Genomic DNA, 18,702 nt, shown 5'->3' on the forward strand with positions numbered 1-18,702 from the left:
CTCCACTCACAATTAGATCGTTTAGTTTTACCATCTCTGCTGTCCTGCCAAGTGAGTGGGATTCCAACTCAATTTAATTCCAGCTCGTGTCTTTAAATGATCTTTTCTGGTGTTTAAAATTAGTATAAAAAACACTTCCAACGACTACTTTGAAGAAGAACGAGCACATTTTTCGGTGCCAACTTGTCCTCGATGTGAAACATGTTTTAGCTTAATCACAAAATGTGTGCGATTTGCATGCAGGTACATTTGAGAAAAAGGTTGATACAGGTAATCAGGATGCAGCACATGGACTGTGATGGAATAGATAGGATGAGCTTATGAAAAGGGAGGTAAGAAAGGCAGTGGACAGATGCAGAGTGCACTGGACCGAGAGCACAGGTGTCTGGCTATCCGCTGCTCCTGTCTGCTTTCTTTCTTATTTCTCTCCTGTGTTGATTGTGTTTTGTTTCCTTCTTCCTCATCCCCCTGGTCTGCTTGCCTTTTGTTCCTTCCTCCCACATTTGTTGCTGCTGGTCGTTTGGCATAAAGCAGCAGCCATGCACAATGTATCCAATTATGTTGGGCTTTTATGATTTTACACTGCTGCAGGTTGCGATGGATGGAAGTAAAGCTAAATATCAAGGGTGGCCGCTCCAGAGGCCTGGAGTAATAGCACTGCGGCAGAAGAGGAGAGAAAGAAGAAATGGAGATGCAGGGGCTCTTTTTTTTAATCTCTTTTATTTGATTTTAGAACTATGCCGAAGGCGCTTTTAATCCACGAAATCCTTCCTTTTTTCTAAAGCGCCAAATCTTTACAATTGAAATACCACTTCACTGCGTGACATCATAGGCCAAGGGTTATTTTGAGGCAAACGCTGATCAAATAAGCCCCAGTCTGATGAAATGGACTTTGCACAAATGGTTTCATTGATTTGTGCTGTAGGGAAAGATCAGTCTGTCATATATGATGGCTCACATTGGTAGCTGCCTCATTTGCATTCTGTGAATCAGATGCTGATCTCTATGAGCAAGTGCACACAAAGCAAGGTTGTCCAACATTCAAAATAGGAGCGGTTAATCAACAACATGCAGCAGCAGCCAGATCAGTCACATTTTGTGCCTCCTATAAGGACGTGACAAAACTACAGGACTCCCAGATGTCCAGCCAGGCTCAGCTTACAAGTCAAATCCCAGCGCTCAGAAATCAAAACATGAGTGGAGGATAAGGCAAGGGTGAAGGATAAGTGAAGACATGGCAGAGCAAGTAATCAGCCATTCGGGTAGTCAAAGATGCCTCCTAATCCCTGCTGCTTCGAGGGTGGTGGGAGAAAATCACCTTGAGTCTCTGCTGTCAGACAGGAACAGGAGGCTGGATGGAGTCTGACCTTTCACTTGTTTAAATTAGGCTGGCTCACAACGAGATGGGATGTGGCTTACAAAGTTACTCTTCACTCAGGGTGATATCTCATTAGCACACAGGTGTTTAATGGTTATTAGATGCCGGGGATCTTGAAAGTTTGCCATTTGATGGATAACTGAACAAGTTATCCCCCCATCCGCGCAAATGCAATAACTTTGCATTCAAACAGACTTTTGTTTACCATCATTCTCACCCCAGTCACAGCAGGTTGAAGACCCTGCCTCTCCCTCTGTCTAATTTTAGAAATAGGCGTTCCTCCATCCTCCTTTACTCTGTTCCTCCTGACCTGTTATTTCAATCAGTTCAACTACAAGATGTAATTGACTGCAGTGGGATGTTGAAACAAAGTACTCAAAGCTCTCGTGCTCAGTCAGACGTGTAGCAAACTATAAAACTCATCCATGACTCCCTAATGAGTCAACATGAAATCCTGACATTGCTGTGGCTGATGGTGCAAGAAGACATCACCTCACACAATCTCTTCTACTGTTGCAAAACAACAGAATAGATTCAAATGGATGTACCCAAGTGATCAAGGACTTGAACAAAAATACTTTCATTGTGGCGGGTTTCTTTAGTAAAGTAATAATGTGACATCTGGAACCCGCCATGCGTAAAAATGTCTCCAAGTTGCCTCCAACATGCACGTTAAGCCACATTTCTTACCTTTTAGAGTTTGAAGCGTCCCATGCTCTGTGAGAGGAAGGCGGCAGTGATATGTTGTTTAGTGAGATGAGAAGCGTTACATCACCAGCACCAAACCCAACTCAATGGCTGCGGATTGGGAACACCAAGTCCTGAGGAGAGACGCGCCGAGAATCGAAACAAAAAAATAAGTCATCAGAAGAGAGATGCACGCGGATCCCTCTCCGGAGTTTTCTGAATGGGCTGTGCGGGTATTGTTACGATACATTAACCCTCCAGTGTGCACAAGTCATCTCCCGGCGCGCTCTGCAACAAGTTATGTATGTGGTGTTGGTGCTTCAGAAAGCAGCTGAGCTCAGTCATCTGGTCGCAGCTGGACCGCGTGCCAGCCTTCTGCTCGTGTATCCAGCTGTGCCGCGATCACACTCACTGCAGAGCTACAGTCCCGCCTATTGGTAGTAGCACAGCAACACCACAGTCTGCACATGCTTGTTGTGTACGAGCTGCATCATTACACACCATAATGATCCATCATTCTGTTGGCGATACCAATGCGTCTTTTCCAGCGTAGACATGCCTCCACCTCCAGATGTGCTGTCTTCACAAACAAAGGCCCACATTTAAAACTAATTATCGAGTGTTCACGTGCATTTGGCTGGATTTTATTTCAGTAAACCACAGACAGGCAGCTGCTGCAGTGGTGGAATAGTTATTAAGACATGTGTTTATTGCACTGCATGACACAGAAAACATAAGCTGTCTGTTTTGGTGTTAGGTCCATCATTTTCCATATTTAATACAATAGGCTGCTTCTTCAAGTCAATTAACAATATAGTAATTAGAATGATCAGTAGTGGTTCAAACGAAATAAATACATAAGTACAATTATATAAAGGCAAAAACGTTATACAAATTCTCAATGTTATTTGTTGGAAATGACTTATTCCCATACATTTTGTAATAACTCTCAGCTATAAAGACAATATTTTCCGAGAGAAATCTACAGTTTACGGATTTACCTGTTGCTTCAGGAGGGATTGTATTCCTTCTTAACGGTACATGTTGCGTTCAAGTCATGCAGGATTAAGTTGGTGAAGATCCGAAACATATAATCTAATGTGTCATTTTAAAATGGCAAACCATACAATTGTTTAATTGATAACAATTGAAATAGTGATTTTTGTAAAATAGTGCAAGAACTATTGCAAATTTGAATTGCTATATTTCCCACAGCATTGAAGGCAACACCCTATGGTACTGCCCTACCAGGAAGACGAGGACAACACAGACGTTAGGTCGGTAGCTTACTGTTTACTTATTGCTTATAAAAATGTATCATAGAATTAGATTTATCTTAAAGTGTAACTCGAGGGTAATAATTATATTAAAAGCGACAAAAAGTTGGCACTTCTGTTATGTTTGCGATTTAGTTTTTAAAGTGAAAGTACTACATTATAATCCTTAACACCATACAATGTGTTGCATTTATTGTCCCTTTAGTTTCAAAGTGCACCTACATATTACATTCACACCATAGACTGTATAAGATTCACACACGTAAAATAACTTTTACAAATTGTTGTATATGATCATAACTCTATTGATATCCTGAAAGTATGTCATTAATTGTAAACACATTGTAACTCTCTGACAGGGTCATAAACAATTTGCATCTATGCGCATCACCATACATGATAAGACATCATATGGATTTAAATTGGGGACAGACATGTAGACTGGAACAGGAATTGGCTTTTTTGTGTGATGTATAATTATTTATTTATTTTATGATGGATTCATGTTATCCATGATGTTGAATAATTCATGATTTTAAAAGTACAAACAGAACTCATGGTGCAATTTTTTCTCAACAGCACCTGGGTTATTCCAGAGGATCACCCTTTTTGAATCAAATACAGGAACCAAGTTGAGGAGGCAAAGAAAGGAGGAAACGATTTCCTTCCAGGCATCTGTGTGCCAGAATGGACAGCCTGGAGGTGGGGGATTTACTGGAGGATTGCCTCAGAGCAGCTCGACTGTCCACCCACTCCACTGAGGCTGAGAGGCTGGACTTCTGTCTCTGCAGAGGTCAGACACAAGATGGTGCTGTTTGTTCAATTTATTTTGGGTTTGGAAGGATGTCAGATTGGGATTTGGGTGAGTAGATTTGGTGGTGGATTTACATTTACATACACACAACATATGGTTTGTGTTGACAAATAGGGCATTCTTTACAAATGCTCTGTTAATCCCACATGGAGTTGGCACTAATGTGAGGGAATGTCCTTTTGTTTAGCTAATGCTTTTCAGTAGCTCGAGCTGTGGCAGTACAATGCTAAAAAGAAACCTCCTTCTCTAACATAATTCTACCAAAGGAAGAACATAAATGTGTGCATTCTCTATTTTGTTTATACCTGGAGTTTCAAATATTTAAGGCAAGGTAATCTGCGCACTGGAACATCCTTTTTACACTCATATTTTCTACTTTGTAATGCTGCTTTAATTGTATTTTGAGATGTTTAAATTCGAGTATTGTTTATTTCTACTTATGTGAAATTGTTTTGTTTTGTTGTTTTTTAAGCTGCTGCAACGCAAACATTTCCCGCAATAAAGTACCTCTTATCTTATCTTATCTTATTTGGAAATTTGAAATCCCACTTATTTCCTGTAGACTCGCTGTGTGCAGAGCTGGCCTCTCTCCTGCAGGATTCAATGGAAATGAAGTGGCCATTTGTGCCGGAAAAGTGGCAATACAAGCAGTCAGTTAGTGCCGATGACAAGACCAACCTCAGTGACCTCATCAGCACTCACTTGACGCAGCTGCTGGTAATAATAACACAGGGAATAATGTTTTTATGTGGTGTTGCTGGAAGCATATTCCCTTGAGCAGGTCTCCCTTGAAAAAGAGATCAATGATCTCAATGGGATACACCTGGATAAATAAAGGTTTGAAATGAAATGATGTGTTTTCTGTGTTGCCAGGCTGTTCTAAAGGCCTCCATCGTGGCTCAGGAGGCAGGCACGGCACTATCGGTGGTCTTCTTAGTCGACCGCTTCCTCTACTGGACAGATGAGTCGAGTCGGCTGCTGAAGATCACCAAGCTGCTCCACAAACACCACCCTGACACCCCTGTGGCCCCCCAGCTGGTCATACGACAGGCTAGGGTCTACTTAAACTCTGGTACGAATAATAGGTGTTGATATAAACTCATGTAAATGTGAAAAGGCATTTGGATGTGTCACAGATATGTCACAGATCAGGAAAACGTTACAATCATCTTCCTATACAGGCAAACTACAGAAGGCAGAATACATACTGAGCAGTCTGATTAACAACAGTGGGGCCACAGGTACTGTAGGGGCTTTGTTATTTTAATTGCCTTAAGTTATGCATTATGTTGTTTTTACATGCAAACAAATATACTTTTTACAGGTTGTTGGGTGTACCACTCTGAAAGTGACAGGGCTCTTGTGCAGGCTGTGAGTGTTCAAGTGCGGGGAATGATTTTGCGAACGCTAGGTAAGGTATTTTCCTTAAGGAATGACTAAAGTTCACCCCCTCCCCTTTTATACTGATGTCATGAATCATGGATCCTTTAGGTCTCTAAAATCTTTAACATGTTTTGAATTTGAGGTGATAAAAGCAAGGCCTTACAAGTTTTGTAAAAAGACCTGGGTCAATAAAATGGGATTTAATTAATATATTTATTAATAGAAATTGCTTCTGATTTTTTCCTTTTGCTTAACATATTTATTAGGCTATGTTCTACTGCATCCATTTTCATCTATGCAACACCTGCTTAGAAAAAGTGTTAGGTCGTGTGCCTGCACTAGTGACTGATGTTGAATATGAGCTTCTGTCTAGCCTGCAAGCTGTTGAAAAATGAATAGTCCTGTAACCTTGTTCCGTTACAAAATAACGGTGTTATGTCCTTGAATTCGGGGAATCGGGCCTTCAAAATCCTTTAAAAGTCCTTGGATTTGATGTTTAAAAAGGTGTAGGAACCCTGTTTGAACATACTTGCAGCTACATATTACTACTGTATGTGTACCAAGATATATTTCATCAATAGAGAGGTTCTGTGTCATGTCTTATGTTGATATAGTATGAATTTTCCAAGCCTGTTTTATAACAAAAGCATATTATGGCAATCTTCAGTAAAATATATAATCCTTACAGAGCCGGGGGATCATTTTGCGAGAACAAAATCAACATTTCTGAGATTACAGTCTTACATTTATTAGAAAATACATTCTGAAATCTCTTTAGGATTAAAGCCATGAATTAAACAAACTTGAACAATAGTGTGTTTTTATTGGTTAAAGAACCTCATGGCTTTGCTTTACTGAGGAGAAAAACATGTTAGTACATTAGCTTTCAATAATCCAAACCATTTGTGCTCCGTTTCAGGCCTGTGGCTCGAGGCAGCAGAGCTAATCTGGGCCTCTCTGGTTGGCTACTATGCACTTCCTCAACCTGATAAAAAGGTGACCCATCCACATTATTGCCATCATAGTTGCCACATTTGGAACTTGTAAACATGGATAATATCCATGCTGTTATAAACCTTAACTCTGCATGTCTCTGCAGGGCATTGGAACCTCTCTCGGTATACTGGCCAACATATTGGTGTCTATGAATGAGCAGGACTTCAATGCTTTTAGGACTAGCCCAGATATTGATTTAGTAAGTCTAACTCATATTATAATGTTTTTTTATATTGTTGGCTCTGTATAACTGTGTTTGTCTGATTGTTTCGAGCAGTCTTTACTTGGGGACAGGAGTCATCGTCTTCTATCAGCAGCTCAGGCAGCTAAGATGGCGGTGGTTTACAGTCAGTATACTTCACTCTACGTGTTGACCAATGTGGTGAGTTGTGAATTGTTGCAATCAAAATAAAGTGTTTTTTGTATCTCACATTTCGGAAGCAGTATAAATCTTTCATTTTGCTGCTTTAAAGGTCACCTATTATGCAAAATCCACTTGCTCATGTCTTGTCTCCATCAACATGTGTCCCCTCTGTGGAAAGAGACTGAAAGTTTCAGGAAAAAAGATTGGCTAACTTTTTGTCCTGATCCATTTATATAAAAACCTGTCTGAAGGTGAGCTGATCCGATTTCGGCCACTTTATGACCCCACATTACCACCTGAATCTCCTGCTAGAGCACCATTGTGTTCTTTTTAACCAAATCTCTCTCAGAGGGGCGTGGGGAGGGGCTCCTTATTTTCATCTAAAGTAACAGACAGAGAATCAGCAATTTGGAAACAGGGCTGAAACAGAGGGGATTATGGGTAATGCTGCAATGATCTGTTTGGTACTTCGAGCCAAACACCTCAGAGACATGTTCTGTATATATCTGAGACCTATAATATATTGATGAAAAACCGTATAATAGGGGACCTTTAATTAGTCTTCTGCTTCTCTCTGTTTAATTTTTCAGGCCACTCAAGGGACCTGCTTGTTATCGTACAGTTTCTCAGTGGAGTGCCCTGCCACTCAAAGGCACTCTTTCCTCCTGCTGGCTAGAGAGGCATTTTCAATAGGCCTGCTCACCAAAGCAGAGGGGGAGCTGGTCACCAGTAAACAGGAGCTTCACACGTTCCTCAAAGCTGCGTATTCTCTCACTGTCACTCACAAATGGCTTGGAACTCCTTCGTTGGTTGTGGCGAAGGCAACTGAAGCTTGCCAAAAGGCTTTAGCACATTTTTACGATTACTCCAACGCAGAAACGCAAGATAAAGACAGTCTGTGTGCTGAAATCATGCAGCTGGTCGCCCAAGTCAAGCTTCTGTTGCGAGTGGATCCTTTCAACAATTCAGAGAAGGGGTCTTTTATTCCCGACAGCTACAGGAACACCGAAGACACATCGGTGGATTTCACTCTGGAAGGTTTCGCCAAGGTGATGCAGAAATTCCAAAAGTATCATGCGTCACTGTGCGAAACAACCAACACAAACTGTAAGGGGACCAAAGATGGGGTGACGTTATGTATAACTGCACTGGGGACCACCATTGGTACAGAATGTGGCACAGAGGCCTGCAAAGTACAACCAAAATTAGAGGAGCCACAACAGGGAGTTTCAAGGTCATCTGATGGGCCCCCACCTCAAAAATCAGACATGTGTACCACTCTAGGAAGCACAGATAACCTTGGCTCTTCGTGGCAGAACTTCTCCTTGAGTAGTTCAGGGTCTCCCAGGCCCAGAAACAGTGGCTTAAAAGAAAGCAATGCCGTTGAAAGTGAAGCAAATGCACGCCATCAGAGCTGTCTGAACACTGAGGCTGATGATGACAAAGTGCTGCAAATCTCTACAGAAAACAAGAAGCGAGATGTCAGTTGCAAAATACCTGCCACTTCCTCCTCCAATGCAAGTAGTGATTCAGAGAAGTTTGAGTTGATACAAGCCGGCATAGAGACACTGGTCACTGAGGAAGATTGGATGAGTGATGGTGGAGTGATGCTTCAACCGTCAGTAGCTGAAGGAGAAGTGCAATCTTTATCCCAGCTAGCTATCAAAGCCACCTCCAGCTCCCTTAGTGACAGCTTCGGTTCCCAGTCGTCATGGGAGAAAATTCCAGCTGACCTGATCTCACCCACAACCGGAAAACCGCAGCCAAGCAGCCTGTCAAAAAGAGGAACTGGCCAAAGCAGCCAGTCACCAGGGTCAGATGGGAGCTTCTTCCTTTTGGAGACACTTGATACCGAAAGCAACGATTCGGTTCGTGATCCCACACACAAACACCCTGTGGAGAGCCTGAATGTTGACCCAAAAATGGAGACCAAAGTTGACTCTATAGCAAACCCACACTCTAACCTTTCCCAGTTTGTCCCAGCACAGTGTGAAACCTCCACAGAGAGTTCATTTGAGATGCTGGGTGATCCTCAAAGTGGACACCAAAGTAGCGCTGATTCTCCAGATCTTCCTCAGGTGAAGAACCCCCTGTGCTTCAGCTGCCTGAGGAACAGCCCTGTAGCTGCTGGTGTCCCTCAGAGTCAGTATGTGTTGTCGCAGGAGGATTACCTAGCCCTACTGGCCGGGGTTTGCCATGCATGTCTGCTGAAGAGACTTCACAGTGACGAGACACAATTCAAACTCAAGACACACAGATCTGCCCACAGTGAGTTTGATTTGAAAGTTGTAGTAACTCAACATTATCTTAAACAAATACCTCACCTAAAAAGTAACCGTTTGTATATCGATTGCACACCCATTGCTAGATTGAATTCTTTAAGACAACTTGGTTTTCTCGCATTCGTCTTAAAGGTCCCATGTCATGGTCATTTCTACTGATCATAATTCCATTGTTGAGGTCTACTAGAATAGATTTATATTGTGCAATTTTCCAAACTCACATTGGTTTCTCATACAGCATCTCTGTATACTATGTGTATTCACTCTCTGTCCTAAACGGCTTGTTGGAGCTCCTGCCCCCCCCCCCCTATAAGCCCAGAGGCCGTCTGTGAGACAACGAGACACAGTGACACCCAGTCCGAACACACACACACACACACACACATACCCGCAGCCTGGCTGAGAGTTTGTGTGTGTGCTCACACACCGACTCACAGCCTCGCCACGTCCCGCCGTCTCAGGGAGGAGAAATCGGCGGAGCTGCAGCTGAGAAAAGATTAAGTGTGTGTGTTTGAGGAAGTCCGTGGATTGGTCAATTTGGACCAATCCACGGACTTAACGTAACGGCTCCACGGACGTAACGTAAAGGCTCCACGGATTGGTCCATTTGGGTCGTCGTTACGTCACTTACTACCAGGAGGAAAAAGAGAAATCTCCAACGAGGCGTTCTGGGGCAGCATAGACAGGTCTTTTCTGTGTTAGAGTTTTACTCGCTACAGGGTGTACTTTGAGGGTTTGTGACTCTGCAGACCGTTTACATTCATAAAAACCTTCATAACACACAAGGGGACGAGTAATAACCGGAAAAGCATGACATGGGACCTTTAAGTATGCAAACAACGAAGGAAAATCTTGATTTATTGAAGTTAATTGTGACTCATTTATTTCAATTATCCAGTTATATGCTCACAATTTCCTAAACACATTATTTTCCAGCAAACCTTAATATTTAGCACACTTCAGTATCCACCAGCACAAGCCTGAAACTGCTTATGTGGAAGTGTTTTAAATACTATTATCCAGAAATGCATGTGTCTGGAAGGTAGTGGGCCTTCACCTGGATACATAAGGATTGGAATATCATTTCTAAATTGTGTCAGAGTTTGAAAAAAGATGGCCCCACTGTACTTTAATTCATCATAAAAAAGTCTTAAAGCATGTAAACCGGCTTGAGTAACTGATAACATAAGCTAAGATGGACCTTTATTGATCCCCATAGGTAAATTCAGGTGTAATAACAGCAACAGAATAACAGGGAGAGTTCACATGAGAATATACAAAGGGATAATGAGAATACAATAAAACATTAAGTAACAATACAGAGATTACAAGAGTTAAACTCTGATCCGGTGAATGTACATATATACAGATATGTGAACCAGGTTAAATATATACACATTTAAATGTGCAGGTACCTGTGTGGGTGAAAGTCGTATGTGCATACAGTGCAAATATTAATAATATTCAGCGCCGGTTATTTTTGATGGGTTACAGGTTAACCCTTGATTGGGCAGTCTAGTGGCTACAGGCACAAACGATTGTCAGAGGCGCTTATTGCTGTGCCGATGAGGGATACAACTAAAGATCATTTGTGGTTGAAATGTTCTTTTAATCTCTCAATATGACCTCTTTTAGATGCCCTTCATTTGAAATTCTCCAAGGCCACAGGAATGTGGACAGCCAGAGAGACCTGTGTTTACATCGGGAAGCCAATGGGGATACAGGGCAAGCAGAGAACAGCAATATGGGTGCAGTTCTTACACCAAGAGGAGAGGTTAAGCAGGTAAGCCGCTGCACAATCGAAGCACAGCCTGAACATAACAACTTTAAGTCTCACTTTGTATCTATGTCCTTAGTTATGTTGGGAAAGATTACCTGAAGCCAAAGGAGATCCAGTTCCACCTGAAAGATGTGGAGAGACAGATGACAGCCCAGTACTATGTGACTGAATTCAACAAGAGTCTATACGACAAGGAAGTCATGGCTCAGATCTTCTTCATTCCCTCCGAAGCACTTCTGGTGAGGCCAATATCCAAATACAGAAAGGTTTCTTTGGTTTAGTAGATTTAAAACGACTCCATTCATAATGCCCCTGTAGGACCACCTACATGAAGAAATAACTTCAGAGGCAGCAGAGAGTAGATTAGCCTGCAGCATGCAGCAGCCTTGGAGCATTTTTTGTTTAAATCCACTGTAATACCCCAGTACAGCCTCCAGTTGTCAGTTTACAACTTGATATAACCCTTTGATGACTGTAGATTAGGGATGTGCATCTCCATCACTGAGGCCGATGCGATGCGCATCTCGATACGTTGCCAGTAGATCCAATGTCCTGTGGGTTTTTGGTATATAATGTTACTTAGAGATGTTAGAAGGGAACATTATGGTTCAAATAATAGCTTAAGGTTGAGTTTTAACGGTTTATCCTTTCCATTGACATTTTGGACCTCTATTCAAATTAAAAACCCTATAGAATGGTTGCAAGACTTGCTCTGGTCAGCATTTAATTTACCTTATGAGACATAAAAAGACCATAGGAATAAGCAGGAACAGCCATGTTGATGATGAGTTGCATTTATGAGACATAATTTCCCTCCTCTTCTCTGCACTTGTAAATAGATTTTGAATGGAGATGAGATTGCGGGCTGTGTAACAGTGGAGCCCTTCATGCTTGGAGACTTTGTCAAACTCACCAACAACACGGGGAAGAAGGACAAGAGTTTCCAGGCTACAGAATACGGCCTCGCTTTTGGACATTTTACCTACCTGTTCTCTGACTGCCAGGAGGTTGTTGTCGACCTTCAAGGTGTGTGTTCACGGAGATGATTGTATTGTTGATATATGGGAACGTTTGCAGCATCTGTTTGTGAACAACTGCTTTCTTTTTTCACAGGGTGGGTGACAGCCAATGGAAAAGGGCTGACGTACCTCACTGACCCCCAGATTCACTCCACCAAGACCCCCAAAGGACCCTCCAATTTTGCTGATAGAGGCCTCAGGTACTTCCTGGAGGAGCAACATGGACCAGAGTGCAATGGCATTTGCCAGCTGCTCAAATTACCTCGAGTGCTCAGATAGCCACATGTTCTGCCTTAGAAACTCTGAGGAGTTGCCAAGAAATTGACCTTTGTATTACCTAATCAGGGGAAGGTTTTATATATAAGTTGTTTAGCTTATTCAATCTGAGTAACATGCCATTAATAAAGTGACTGAAACTTGGCGCCACATGATTTAGCCAAAATGAACCGAGTTACAATCATACAACTGATATTAATTATGTTTTTGTATCTACCTGGTCCTAATAACCTCAGACATAATACATTAGCACACCTTTCTTGTAGTTATGACTCGCATACAACCAATTTCCCCCAAAAATATAACTCTAAGCTTCTGATACAATTGTTTTTTGTTTTTTTTATCTTGCAATGATGGTTAGATACTTCTTATTTAAACAGCTGTACAACTTAGCAATGAGATCAAATCAACAGAATTGTGATTATAGTTACATTAAATTATCATTGAGGTGGTTTATTGTATAAAATCATACCGTATAATTAACAATTTCGGCATTTCTTGTAATTATTTTCCCCAGGGTTACACTGACTCACTTTTTGGATTTGTCAAGTTATTGCTAAAGCCCAAATATTTAGACACAAATAAAGAAATAATGCAATAAATACACTTTTGTTTTGCTTTGGAGGTACTGTCTCTGCACCATGTGACTAGATTGCTGTCCAACCGGAGTGGCTACACCCTCATGTCACATATTCAGCTTTGTTGCAAAAGTTTATATAAAATAACCTTGTAGACATGCAACACACTTGACTTTTAAAATATATGTAGCCGTATTTATTCAACATTATGAGATTGTGATTGCATAACCCTTATGTTACAACTTTTACCTAACTCTTTGCACACTTTTGAGTCAAGGTTATATTTTTAAGGTTTCCTTATCAATGACAAACATTTGTTTAAAATTCCAATTATGATAACAAAGCATGACTAAGCACTTTTCCTATCTGTGCGAATCAGAGTAGAACACACCCAGATAAATGTAGCCAGAGTTGAGAATAAGGAGGTCGCATGTTTGCAGGTTGAATACTAGCCTCAACTTTTACTGTGTAAGATGAGTTGCAGAAACTACATTTACTCAAGTATTGTGCTTAATTACTTTTTTGACATATTTGTACTTTACTTGAGTATTTCCATTTAATGCTAATTTATACTTCTACTCCCTTTCATTGTAGAGGCAATGTACTTTTAACTCAGTACATTTATTGAACACTCATAGTTACTGTATTAAAAAAATGCATAATATGCTGATATGGTATAATGCAGTACTGCACTACTAATCTACACAGTATTCGTAGTATCTGAATTTGGTCCACATTGACCAACTACAATACTAAAATGCTCTCACATGTATAAAAACATGATAATATAATACTACGAGAAGATCCATTCTGCATAACGAGTACTTGTATAGTATAGTATAGTATTTGTTTATTTGTCCCCGAGGGGAAAATGGGTTGCAGCACATCACAAAGGCATTTAAAAAAGATAAGACAATACGTCACTGACAACAACATAGACACAGATTAAAACAAACAGACATAAGACAAGGGGCCTATAGGCCCTAATTTGCGAAATAGGGGGGACAGGGCCAGACCTGCTGGGTAAACAGTGCGTCCTAGCCCTATTTAATGATGATTTAGCTGATAATACTTCTGAACTTCATATTCTTCTGAAATGGGCCATTGTGCAGAATGAGTACTTTTGCGTTTTGTAAAATTGCTGCAAATACTTTTTTACTTTAACCTTTAAGTTAATTTAAGTACAATTTGGAAATCCGGACTTGTACTTGTAGTGGAGTATTTTAAAACATTAGTATTTGTACTTCTACTTACAGTACAATATCTTAGTCCTTCCTCCAACACTGTGTATGATAAGCATAAATATTAATTCAAATGTGGGCAGTGATTGGGAATGTATTAAGTAATGCTTTACATCATGTGCTCTGAGGATTGAACAAATGAGGAAGATCATCATGTGCTCACACACCTTCACATCACCTGACACTGATGTCATTTATGGAGCTTTAAGCACACGTGGTCCTCCCCTCCGTTCAATTAAAATCCAGTCCAAGGTTTATTAGCCTCCATCATTTGTTAACACAAACAACATTCTTTACCCCTGACCCACTGGAGCTCACAGTCACTCTGTATGTGCTTTCTAAAAAGCAGAAGGTATTATATTTCCCTGAGAAGTAGTGTATATGTTTCCCTTTACCCTGTCATGTAATTAAGCTAAATGTGATCTTAACATGTTATAATAACAGGTAAACAGTCCTCTGTGATCATAGAGTTGAAGTGTCATGAGTAGGGTGAGGTAATGCTTTTATGATCTTTTATCTCATGGGAAACCTGATAGCAGAAGTGTTTCACTCAGATGTTTGACTTTAATAAGAGTTATAGGGTTAATGGTAAAACCTGGAAGGGGGTCTCTCTCCTGGAGCCTCAGGGACTGTGTTTATAAGGAAGAGAATCCCTTCTCGAGCACCAGAGTGTTTGTGGCTGCCTGACAACAGACAGTGGAAGCCATAAGAATGAAACTCTTAATACTGTCGTGCCTTCTTGCAGGCTGCCTGGCTCAGGAGCCTCGACCATGCTGTAAGTAAACTAAAAAGTGATTGTGGTTGTTCGATTTATCTAATTTCTTATAATATATTGTGCTTTTCTGAACAGTCAAATTGGTTGTGTCAATGTTTCCTATTGCTGACTTACACAGGGATCCAGCTTTATGTGTTTAAATCTTTAGTATTTGTATTTAATGCAATGTTGTAATTTCACAATTCTTTCCATAGCAAGTCCTCGTCTTCTCACTGGAGCCTTCACTATGGTGAGTGTTTATTGTGTTTTGTATGAGCATCATTAAGCAGAACCTGAGCAATGACTCAGCACAATTAAAACATGTGAAATAGGAAGATGTAGACTCACTTTTGAAAGAACATCCATAACATTCATATGTTTGCAACTTAAAACAAAAAAACATGGAAACATGGAAAAAGTATTTGGATAATAATGAAATGATGGCAAACTATTTGTACCATGTCCACCCTGTCAGCAAGCCTTCTCACGACAGGGTGGACATGGTACAAATAGTTTGCCATAATTTCATTATTATCCAAAATACTTTTTCCATTAACTGAAATATATTGTTGAGAAAGGGACAATAGCTTTCTGAAAATATACATTTTATATTATTTATGGAAGGCTTGCTGACATGGTGGACAATGACAGGGTGCCGGGTGGACATTTTTGGCTAATATTAGCATTTAATGAGCACATGGTGGACCTTCAGTTAGCAACATGATTCAGTTGCAAGGTAAATAAGTAAAGTGTATTTATAAAGAGCTTTTCACAGACAAAGTCACAAAGTGCTTGAAAAGACAATAAGACATCAACATAGATCAATGATCAATGAACCCACAAAACACATGTTAAGAAGTCATAAAAGCACCAGAGAATAATTAAGACACAATAAAAACACAATAAAACAAAACTTACAAATAAAATGTAAAACAAACAAAATAAAAACATAGTACTAAATGAAATAAAATCAGGCACACCGGTTACCCAAACGCCTGCCCAAACAGGAATGTCTTTAAAACAGATTTAAAAGAGTCAACAGACTCCGCAGACCGTAGATGAGCAGGCAGAGCATTCCATAATTTAGGAGCCACAGCTGTGAATGCTCGATCACGCGGGTCTTGAGGTGGGTGCGTGGGACAGACAGTACATTTAGCCTGTGAGGCCTGAGTGACTGTGTGCTGTTTAACAAATATATTTCGAATTTCTGAAAGGCTTTTATATTAATTGACATTTCACTATGACAGAGTGGACATGTTAATTTGACAACTTCCAACTACACACATAATATGATTACAATTTCGAAATATAAGTCTAAAAACTTACTTTGCAACTAGCCAATGTCTCAGCCTCCATTGAGGAAAGACACAATGGTGGTAGTGATGTCAATGAAAACATCAGAGGGTTTTTTATGGGGCAGTTACACCTTAATGATAGGGTGGACAGCAAATGTCAGGGACATATGAAAAATATATATGAATCAATATTATTATGAAAATAGAATATACATGATCAAAATGACTTGTTTTATCAAATAACTCGTTGTGGACAATAAAACCATATACTTTTTTTTTTAAATGTAGTATCATTTAAGCACTTATTACACACACTGTAATTAGCAGAGTAGTGTGTGGGACATGCCAAAATCACATACATCCAATGAAAGAATAAGGTATAAAATGAAGGAAACACATGTCAAGAGACTTATCCTTGCACTGATATGTGTGTAAATGTTTGGCCTTTTATAATAAGACCTCAGAGTTTCATTATTCTGTGTGAATTCAGTGATTCTGATGGGGACACCAACGTTACTTTATAGTGATATTGACCCAGCTATGTACAAATGACAATAAAAGCCTTGAATCTTGAAACTCACATGATCTTTCTCCAGTCCACACAGAAGGAAAATATGTGGGTCTATGCCAAGTACCTGTACGATGCAATGGGACAGCGGATCAGACTCATGGAGCTGGGGACCTATGAGAATAAGACGTTCAGCTACGACTTTCTCCTGCTCTACAGAGAGGTGACCAACGCTATGACATAAACATCAGTATTCATTTAACGGTTCAGAAGTACAAGGAACATTGATTTAACCTTTGAACAAACTCTGGAGTTGGACGTCATTAAAGGCATTTGCTCTTCAGAGCTTTCTAATGGAAGTAGGAGTTTTATGTGCACCTTGCCAATGATTAACATGAGGCATCAACAAGACTATAATCTTTAGTGTTATGTTTTAGAGTTCACAATTACTGCTTATACCTGTCTATGACAACATTCATCCTGGTGAAGAAGTAAAGTAGCCATGTGAATTTTACAGATTTTAGTGCTTTTAAAGGCTAGTCACGAGACAGTTGCAGATGTTAGAGTAATTTTATCAACTTGTACAGTAAGCATGCAGTGCTTTCTGAATGCATAAACACACATTTAGCCATTTCTGTGATTTAAAAAAAAAAAAAAGCTTATGCAAAACAACATAGATTACACAACACAGATTCACAAGTGCTACAGTAATAATAATAATAATAATAATAATAAAGCTTTATTTGTATAGCACTTCATACACCAGGTGCAGCTCAAGTGCTTTAACAATATGGCACACATTACAAATGAAAACAGAACAAGGAATTCACGGTAAGACCTCTTTGGAAACATGCAGCATATAACATACAGTTTAACAGTTTAAGAGACACAAGGAGGTAAAAAGTATGATAATACAAATAAATAACTAATGATCCATCCCAGACAGCAAAATGAATAGATACAATACAATCTAAAAACCTATAGAATAAATAAAACTAAATAAAACTAGTAACCATAAGACTAAAGTAAAGGTATTAAAGTACCCGGTCCATCACCAGGAATGAATAATGTTGGTATTTAAATGATTGTATTATGCATAGATGTTAGTCAGGTTTAAAACTCACTACCCTACAACTCTCCTCCTCAGGCTACCGTGTATGAGATTCACAGGCACAACCGCACATGCAACAAAAGGCCTCTGAAGGGAGACTTCCAACCCATGGTTATCCCAAAAGATGCGTCTCTGTTGGGCCAGGTTATTTTAGGCAGCTCTTCCGGACCTGGAGAAGGACTCCTGGTCAACACTTGGACAGGGGATCTCCCCGAGAAAGCAGGTAGGAGAGCACATTATAGTTTGTGCTGCATTGACTGCCTTAGACTTTATTTACACATGCCTTTTCTTCTCCAAACTTCACAGGGAAGTTCATGAGCACAGTCACTGAATTTGGTTGCATTCCTGTCACTACTGTGTTCCACACCGACCAGTTTGGATGGGTGTTGTTTAGGTAAGTACACTGTTAAAATCACCATATAGCAGAAAGGATAGTTTGATGATGGTGAAAGGCCTAGCAGGGACTTTTATAAAATGTTAATTGTTTTGCTTCCCACCAAGTGTCTCTTTCTTTCTGTTTGTTTCCTAGCTACTTTGACAATGTCATTGGGATTTTGGACCCCCAAGAGCTTAACCCTCCAGCCTACTGCCAGCACGCGGAGATGAATGCTGGTGATGAAGAGCCAGTGGACTTCTTCAGCTTGTTCAATAATAAGCACTGAGGGACACCTTTAACATACCATTTCAAATGAAACAAATAGATCATAGCCTTTTTCATATAACGTTTACTCCTGGAAAAAATGTCAACAAAATGATGCAACCTAGACGGATTTTTGAAAACTTTTTTCTTTTACAATGTTCTGTCTTGAACGTAAGGCTGGAATTATGAATGTTTTCTGAAGTAAAATTGCCATGTCACTTTATCTTGTGATTTCTATCAATAAAGATATATGTATAAAAAGCACATTTCAACTGACCTATCTGTTTAATTACAACCTGCTGGCTAATACTGGCTCATT

At 40.1% G+C, this 18,702-nt stretch overlaps 3 protein-coding genes across 6 annotated transcripts in view; 2 read left to right on the forward strand and 1 right to left on the reverse strand.

Annotated features, from left to right (window-relative positions):
* LOC307031864 (RAS guanyl-releasing protein 2-like) overlaps positions 1-2,488 on the reverse strand; it is a 31,785-nt gene extending 29,297 nt beyond the window's left edge. The window contains exon 1 of one of the 2 annotated variants that reach the window (XM_079669362.1): positions 2,069-2,488. The gene's annotated coding sequence lies outside the window, so the exon portion shown is untranslated. The remainder of the gene's footprint in view (positions 1-2,068) is intronic. The other variant, XM_079669361.1, reaches the window with a different exon arrangement.
* Positions 2,489-3,297: 809 nt separating this feature from the next.
* alpk1 (alpha-kinase 1) lies at positions 3,298-12,860 on the forward strand. 3 transcript variants are annotated; one of them, XM_079667829.1, is made up of 14 exons: positions 3,298-3,342; positions 3,922-4,204; positions 4,719-4,873; positions 5,030-5,228; positions 5,338-5,397; positions 5,481-5,567; positions 6,459-6,535; positions 6,639-6,734; positions 6,813-6,917; positions 7,490-9,167; positions 10,817-10,964; positions 11,038-11,200; positions 11,801-11,987; positions 12,075-12,860. In XM_079667829.1, the coding sequence occupies exons 2-14, from the start codon at positions 4,030-4,032 to the stop codon at positions 12,257-12,259; spliced, it is 3,315 nt and encodes a 1,104-aa protein (XP_079523955.1). In that variant the 5' UTR covers positions 3,298-3,342; positions 3,922-4,029; the 3' UTR covers positions 12,260-12,860. The 3 variants fall into 3 exon arrangements, with proteins under 3 accessions (XP_079523955.1, XP_079523956.1, XP_079523957.1); XM_079667830.1 differs by having other exon boundaries at positions 3,922-4,150; XM_079667831.1 differs by having other exon boundaries at positions 3,922-4,135.
* Positions 12,861-14,666: 1,806 nt separating this feature from the next.
* On the forward strand, positions 14,667-18,649 carry LOC307032402 (ependymin-2-like). The gene is made up of 6 exons (XM_079670343.1): positions 14,667-14,850; positions 15,045-15,079; positions 16,721-16,855; positions 17,780-17,966; positions 18,050-18,137; positions 18,273-18,649. The coding sequence occupies exons 1-6, from the start codon at positions 14,787-14,789 to the stop codon at positions 18,403-18,405; spliced, it is 642 nt and encodes a 213-aa protein (XP_079526469.1). The 5' UTR covers positions 14,667-14,786; the 3' UTR covers positions 18,406-18,649.
* The last annotated feature ends 53 nt before the right edge of the window (positions 18,650-18,702 follow it).

This window comes from Notothenia rossii, assembly GCF_949606895.1.
Source record: "Notothenia rossii genome assembly, chromosome: 3".
Taxonomy (NCBI): domain Eukaryota; kingdom Metazoa; phylum Chordata; class Actinopteri; order Perciformes; family Nototheniidae; genus Notothenia; species Notothenia rossii.